At 43.4% G+C, this 8,507-nt stretch overlaps 1 protein-coding gene across 1 annotated transcript; it reads left to right on the top strand.

The window, feature by feature from the left end:
* Positions 1-2,779: 2,779 nt before the first annotated feature.
* On the top strand, positions 2,780-5,673 carry LOC132486763 (uncharacterized). The gene is given in 3 exon segments (XM_060094344.1): positions 2,780-3,706; positions 4,695-5,506; positions 5,508-5,673. Coding segments are annotated over 3 exon segments (1,905 nt in total).
* Positions 5,674-8,507: the final 2,834 nt, after the last annotated feature.

Raw genomic sequence — 8,507 nt, forward strand, 5'->3', positions numbered from 1 at the left:
AAGTCTTTTCCATGCGCCATATTGTTTTAGTTTAAAATGGGTTTGGCTGAAAGAAAGAGTAAGAGCAAAATTGCAGTTACTTTAACTAGATGATAATGTCTTTCTCTCACACATAAAGGAAGCCTGGGGGTAGAAGTTCCCTCCTGACACGACTCCCTGGTATCCTGGACCCAGGCCACACTGTCTTGGTTCCCTCCCATCTCCTATGGCAGCTCCCATGTCCGGCACTGACCCAGATGGCCCATCTTCCACTATCATCTATGCATGCCTGTCAGCAAGAAGAAGCAAGAGGGCACACCTCTGTCTTTTAAGAGTGCTCCCAGAACCTACACTCACCACTTCCCTTTGGCCAGAATTTAGTCCACGGACATACCGAAAGGAAAGCTGGGAAATGTCATAGTTATTCTGGGAGGCGTGTGTGGAGCAAAAACTTTGGGTTTTGTTCCTAAAGGAAGAGGGGTACAACCAGCAGTGTCTGCCAGACCCGTAGACTCCTAACCATGCATTCACTACGGGGCTGGTAGTCATGAAATTGGGGAATATTTGAGCTAGAAGGAATGTTAAGAGAGCATCTGATTTACTGATGCTTAACCAGAACTGAATATCAGAAAGGCACCTCATACTTGGGGCCCATCACAAACCCAGCAAATACGCATTTCTGGGTGTCCCACCTGGCCACGTGTCTTTAAACAAGATCCCCTACCCCCCCCCCCATTTTTCTAGCTTTCTTCTCTGGTTAAGAAGCATTGACCAACTATTCATGTTTCAGATGTGACAACAGAGACCCACAAATGTTTAGTGAGTTTCTCAGGGGCTCAGTTAATTAGCAGAAGAGCCAAAACTAGAGCACAGACTCCCCGTTGCAGGTTCCTGCCCCCTCTCTGCACTCCCATGACTCCTGAGTTATGATCCATGGACACAGACAGCCAGAAGACTGGGCCAGTCATAGACATTGACCTTTTCTTTACACTTCTGTATTCCGTTTTTCATCAGTTCCTTTTTCTTCTGCTCTATTCCTCCTATATCTGAGGTCTACTTTCCAAGCTAAAGCAATTCCTCCATTTGAATACTGTTCACTAACAGAACTAGACCCAGCTGCCCAAGAATTCTCATCGAAGAACACCCTTGCTTCCCTTCGTGACCACCAGGTCGGTGCCAAGCACAATTTTGCATGAAAGTACAAAATGTATACACTTTCCTAAATGTGGTAAGACCCAGGAGTAAAACCCACCTTCATTAAAATTGCAGGGCTATTTTCATCTCCTTTCTGGCACAAGCAGAGAATTGCAGGAGCCACAAAAATAAACTTAAGAGAGGCAGATTTAATTTCACATGTGTATTTAAAATCTGATAGACTCAGCTATGGGCAATGGAGAATCTAAATCTGAATGGGACTCAGCTCCTATGTCAGGGAGCTGATTGTCTCATGGAGGATTCAGTTGTATAACCAGAGCCGACCCAGTGAATGGGCTACCAGAGTTTTCAACTAAGGAGGATGGGGTCAGAACGGAAGCTCTTCCTTGGGGGTATTGCGGTGGGCTTCACGGAAGAGGTGGCGACCCTGATGCAGGTGATATTGACAGAGTAGGGTGGGTGGGGTTCATTCTAACTAAGAATACAGCTTAAGGAAAATTACCTGACCGAAAAAAATGAAATGTATAAGAGGAAAAATCAGCTATGGTTTGGAATGTACCTTAAGTCCAACAAGGAATTGAACAGAACTGATCATTGGCCAGAATCTTCTCAAGTCCTTCAGAGGTCAGAAGACGAACAAAGCATTTTAACAGGGAGTCTCTTAAACTTAAGAGATGGGTGCCTCTGACCTCAGCCTCCCACGTGAGAGCAAAGGCTCTCAAGCTCTAACTTGCACATAAGTCACGTAGAGATTTTATGAAAAAGTAGACTACTGTTCAGTAGGTCTGGGTGGGACCTGAGATTCTGCATTTCTAAGAAGCTTCCAGGTGACGACCATGCTCTAGAAGACGAGCCCAGCCACAGATGTGACACTTGCAGGCCCCAGGGGGCCAAGCTCATCTGTGTGCAGCAGGGGAGGTGGGAGCTTGGCTACGTGGCTGGGCGTCCACGTTCCGTCCCGTAAGCAAGGCCCTACAGGACACGGGGCAGACCCAGAGCTGGAGGGCAGGGCCTCAGCCTCCAGCACAGCGCAGTCTTGCCTCAGGTCCTAACGTGTCAGGAGTGGGTGGATTAAGGTTTAAGAAAATATTTTATATGTTTAGAAGAGTTGAGAGTCATTCTTATTTTTTTAGGGAAGAAATTGTATTTAATTAGATTAATTAATTAATCATTTAAGTTGAAGTATAGTTGATTTACAATGTTGTGTTAGTTTTAGGTGTACAGCACAGTGATTCATATATATATATTCTTCTTCAGATTCTTTTCCATTATAGGTTATTACAAAATATTGAGTATAGTTCCCTGTGCTATAGAGTAGGTCCTTAGTGGTTATGAGAGTCACTCTTTAAACATCAGAATCTTGGAGTGTACAGTGAAGGGAGGCCGAGCGGCTCCGCGAGCTCCTCTCTCTCCACTTTCCCATAGAGAAGCCCTGACTGGCCGCTGAGGGCGAGCCACACACACGCCCTCGCCCCCGGCGAACCCGCGCGGTCACTATCATATGACACAGGCTTTGCCGCAGTTCATCTTCCTCCCTGTGTACTTTCCGTTTGCCTTCCTGGAATTCTGCTGCATCACAGAAGCTGGAAGTTCTGATGTTCCATTGAACTCACGATGGAAAGTCTTGACTTGACCGGTCAGAGTAATGAAAGGCAGTCATAGAAATAAAGATTATTCCGCAGAAGGAGAAGGAGCTGGAAAACGACCAAAACGAAAGTGCCTTCAGTGGCATCCATTGCTAGCAAAGAAACTTCTTGACTTTTCAGAAGAGGAAGAAGAGGAAGACCAAGAGGAGGATATTGATAAGGTTCAACTTCTTGGGGCCGCGGGTCTAGAGCAAGATGGTGAAACTGAAGATGATGAATCACCAGAACAGCGAGCCCGGAGACCAATGAATGCATTTCTCTTATTTTGCAAACGTCATCGCTCTCTTGTACGTCAGGAACACAGGAACAGGCTTGATAACCGAGGTGCTACCAAGATACTAGCTGATTGGTGGGCTGTTCTCGATCCAAAGGAAAAGCAGAAATACACAGACATGGCCAAGGAGTATAAACATGCATTTATGAAAGCAAATCCTGGCTACAAATGGTGTGCTACCACAAACAAGCCTGTGAAATCCCCAACATCCACTGTCAATCCACGGGAGAAACTATGGGCCTTCCCATCTGACTCTTCAAGAGCCTTGCCAAGCCCCAAGAAAACAAAGCCTGAAGAAATGCCTCAGCTTAACTTTGGGATGGCTGATCCTACTCAAATGGGAGGCCTGAGCATGCTGCTTTTAGCTGGAGAACATGTTCTTGGTACACCAGAGATATCCTCTGGCACTTGCAGGCCTGATGTTTCAGAATCCTCTGAATTGCGTCAGGAGTCACCATTATTTCAGTTTGCCGAGATATCTTCAGGTACCTCCCACCCTGATGTTCCGTCAAAACAATGTCAAGCATCAGCCTTGTTTCAGTTTGCAGAGATCTGTTCGAAGACTTCACAGTTGGGCGGTGCTGAACCTGTAAAACGCTGTGGAGAGTCTGCACTCTTTCAACTGGCAGAGATGTGCCTGGCATCAGAGGGGGTGAAAATGGAAGAATCAAAGCTAATAAAAGCCAAAGAATCAGATGGCGGAAGAATTCAAGAACTGGAGAAGGGCAAGGAAGAAAGAGAAATGAAAATGGAGAAAATAGATGAAGCCAGGTTCCAGAAAGAAGCAGAATTTGAAAAATCAGCTAAGGAAAATGTAAGAGATTCTAAGGAATTAAGAAATTTTGAGGAGCTGCGAATGGATGATATAATGGGTATAAAAATGGAAGCTCCTAAAGCAATTAAAAAGGAAGAATTAGAGGAAGATCAAAAATGTAGTCACTTCCCTGATTTTTCTTACTCTGGCAGTAGCAAGATAATAATAAGCGATGTTCCCAGTAGGAAGGATCACATGTGCCATCCTCATGGCATTAGGATCATCGAGATTCCCACAGCGGTAAGCAAACCAGAAAAGCTAAAAAAGGAAAAGAAGAAAACCAAAATGGATCGACAGGGAAATGATAAATCCACACCCAAGAAGACTTGCAAAAAGAGGCAGTCCTCGGAATCTGATATCGAGAGTGTCATGTACACCATTGAAGCTGTTGCAAAGGGAGACTGGGGCATCGAGAAGCTTGGAGATTCCCTTCGCAAGCAGGTGCATACATCCTCGAGTGGCAAGGGAAGCATTTTGGATGCCAAGCCACCAAAGAAGAAAGTGAAATCAAGAGAGAAGAAAATGTCAAAGGAGAGATCCTCAGACACCACCCAAGAGTCAAGACCTCAAGATTTTATCAGTATTTCTGCCAGCAAGAACATTTCTGGTGAGGTCCCAGAGGGTATAAAAGCAGAACCTTTGACCCCTACGGAGGATGCATTACCACCCAGTCTATCGGGACAGGCCAAGCCTGAGGACAGTGAGTGTCACAGAAAAATAGAGACTTGTGGCTCCCGGAAATCTGAGAGGTCTTGCAAAGGTGCTCTTTATAAAACCCTGGTGTCTGAGGGTATGCTCACCTCTCTGCGAGCTAATGTTGGCAGAGGGAAACGAAGGTCAGGAAAAGGAAAGTCCTCTGATCATGAAGAGTGTTGGCATGAAGAAAGCTGGACATTTCACCAGAGTGGGACCAGTGGAAGCAAGAAGTTCAAGAAGACAAAGCCAAAGGAAGACTCTCTCCTTGGCTCAGCAAAGCTGGATGAAGAATTTGAAAAGAAATTCAACAGCCTCCCTCAGTATAGTCCTGTTACATTTGACCAGAAATGTGTACCTGTCCCAAGAAAAAAGAAGAAGACCGGACATATGTCCTCAGAACCGACCCAAACCAGCAAAGGTCCTTTCCAGTCTCAGAAAAAGAACTTATTCCACAAAATTGTCAGCAAATACAAGCACAAAAAGGAGAAGCCTAATGTTCCGGAAAAAGGAAGTGGGGATAAATGGTCAAACAAGCAACTCTTCTTGGCTGCCATTCACCCTACAGAAGCCATATTTTCAGAAGACAGAAACACCACAGAGCCTGCTTATAAGGTTACAAATGCCCCATCCATTCCCAACACTCCAGAGCCAACAAGGGCGCAAGAACCCTTGGTGGGCAGTCAAAAGAGAAAAGCAAGGAAAACCAAGATCACACACCTTGTCAGGACAGCAGATGGCCGGGTATCACCAGCAGGAGGTACTTTGGATGACAAACCAAAGGAACACCTGCAGAGGAGTCTTGTCAAGGTGACCGAGACAGGCTGCAATGACGAATGCTCACACAACCGAGAGGCCACGGAGACGCGGAGCAGCACCCCGGAGATGCCCGCCGTGTCTGCGTTCTTCAGCCTCGCTGTGCCGGCCGAAGTGGCTGCCATGGAACATGCATAGAAGTCAGAGATCAACTCCGCTCCCCCATGATGGACAGCCAAAAGAAATGCCCCCGACTCCTGTACTTATTTCTTGCGCTGACCAGTGAAGCGCCCTTTAATTGTAAAACATTGTGCTTTACCTACTACCCTAGCCTTGTCTTTATTGAGAGATGCTAGTGAGTCCATGTGGTGGCAGATAGAGACAGCAAACAAGTGCTTGTTGCCCTACACGGCCCAGATTCACTTGAAGCAGAAGTTGGCACCCTGGGCCAGTTTGTTCTTTCAGAACCCAGAGTCTTTGAGGGTGATGTTGTCTGTCTGATAATGAGCAGAAATGGGATGATCCTAGAGCTTTGCTTTCTATGGAAGGCTTTTGATGGTAATAGGTGGTAACTTGGTAAAAGGCTGCCTTTACTGTAGCTCATCCAGCATCTCTTTTGCCAACCAGAGAGTGTGAAACTAGTTTCATATATTACCTAGTTATTCTTTCAAAACAAAAACCAAAAGCAAAAAAACAAAAACTGACACACTGCACTAGTTATTATTAGATATTCTTAGTCTTTTTTGTACATGGAGGTTTATGTTCTAAGATGGTTTATATAATAGGCTATACCTACATTTACATTGTAGAATAATATTAAAAAGCCTCTTCCAGAGACTCCCAAACAGCACGGGCAGGCAGATGTACCGCTGTTAGCGGTGTATGCTCGGCCTTGTGGTCCATATATTCTGCACTTTTATATTTGCCACCAGAGTGGTAGTTTGCTGGCACAAAGAGAAAGAGAGAGAAGAAGAAAAATTACAGTTCTTACAAGCAGAATTTTTTTCTTAGCCTTGAGTGACCAAGAAGAATTTGCTTGGGTCCAATTGTGGTGAATATTTTCCCAGACAGGGGAAGAGTCCAGCAGATTACAGATTACTGATGTTTTCATGCCTTGAGGATTCTTTTATTTTTACACAAGGGTCTGAGTGACCAATGGATCGTTCATACAGACAAAAAAAGAAAAATAGTATTCAGAAGTGACCTTAGGATTACTTCACTATTCAGAACACATTGAAGACACACTCACTTTGTGTGGTCTTTGAGCTACAGCCCTTTTACATCCATCCCAGACAGACTGGACGGGTAGCAATTGCTATGCACAGCCTAATTGGCACTGCAGGTGTTTAGAGCCATTTTGAGTTTTTGTGGTTACGGAGGTATTGATGAGGGAGGTGTGCCTGACCAGAGTGGGACTCGCAGTTATAGATCCACCTGCAAGTTTCCTGTTTCCTTTTCATGTTTTGTTGCTTTTGAACATAAAACCAACCATACATATGCCAGTGCAACTGGATTAACTGGCTTAGAACATTCAACATATTGACTCCATCACCTGACGTTCACAGTATCTTGTTTCTTAGCAACAGATGCAAAGTGATAAATCAAAATTCGTCGGCGGCTACAGATTTTACAGGGTATTTGTTCCATAGCACAAAGTATTTCCCCACTCTTGCATCACAGCACAAACTACCAACTTTTAAGTATTGGATTCCAGCAATAATTTTTACTGGTTTTCAAACTGGCGGAATTTTGATAGTGTTAGTTCAAGTTTGAAACTTTTGAATTAGATCTCTAAATGGTGACAGTTTACAAGGTTTTATCTAGCTATCTTATTTATACTTGACTGAATTGTAATGATGATATTTTTTCTCATCGTAATTTGACCTAATAGCCATACCAAAAAATGACTCTATTAGTACTGACTAGGTTTAGCTTTTCACGGTTGTAGATGTTACTTCAGTTTCGGTGCTGGAAAATATGTACAACATACTAACAGAATTGAAAAAGAACAGAGAGATTTGGGCTTTTTTTTTTTTCAAAGCAGGTAAAGAGGGCATCAGGGCATTGGAACGGTGTCCTCAAAAATGCATATTCCTTGTGGGCATGGAGGAAGAAGGAATTAGTAAGCAAGGTTAATCAGAGGCAGAAGCTTAGCCCCATTCACACAGAAATAAATCAGGTGAGCAACCCCAGATTTTAGCATGATATTTTTACTACGATGCTGTTGTATTAATATTTTCTAAATTTCGAAACACAAAGTGAATGTTTGAAAATTGCTGGGTCCCAGTGTTGGTGGCTGTTGGAGTTTCTGGACCACTTGCTAGCAGTGATTTAAAAATTATAATTAGCTAAAATCCAAAAAAATAAAAAATAAAATCAACAACAAAAGTTGTTTGGTGCAGAACATGCACCTTGACAATGGCACTAACTTGTTATTCTCTAGAACATGTTAGAATAGGTCTATTTTTGCCAGTGCCCTCTCCTCCAGTCCTCTGATTACATTTCACTAGAGTTCCTTAACAGAGTGCTGTATATTCATGGGACCTTTCTTAAAAAGAAGCAAAACAAAAGATGACTTTTTTCTATGTGATTAATATATCTTACTTGATCTGCTTTTCCTAAACCTCAGTGGCTTTTCCCTTAGGCAGGGGTCGGGGTGGAGGGCGACCTACTGGATACGACTGTTTTCAGGTACTTTAGAAAAAAAAAAAACCCAACTTTTTGTAGACATGCTTAATTTTTAAGCGGTTAGGCACTGAGAGTAGCAGAAATCCTGCAAAGCTCTATAGTCTTTTAGACACTCACCTTGTCATTTCTCTGAGTAATGTCTTGATTTCAAAAATAGTGCTTTTCTCATGCCCTGAATCCACTGGAGAGGGGTGTTGGTATTTTCAGGTAACAACATTTGTGAGCACAAATACTGCAGACCAACATGTAGTACCCTCCCCCATTTATCATTTTCATTTCACTTCTCTCATTCTTTTTTATTTTAGAAAATCATATTGCTATGGTGTGTACCTTAATCTGCCAGCAAACACCATCTACACTAACATTTGTCCCACAAGCATCCTCAAGAGAAAAAGTTGTTGCACCTTATATATATTTCAAGCAAACCAAAATATGATGCTCTTCTGCCTTTGTTTTATTCTAAATTGTTGTATCATATCTTTCTGAAACCATTCTGAATCTA

The sequence above is a fragment of the Mesoplodon densirostris genome, chromosome 1, assembly GCF_025265405.1.
Source record: "Mesoplodon densirostris isolate mMesDen1 chromosome 1, mMesDen1 primary haplotype, whole genome shotgun sequence".
NCBI lineage: Eukaryota > Metazoa > Chordata > Mammalia > Artiodactyla > Ziphiidae > Mesoplodon > Mesoplodon densirostris.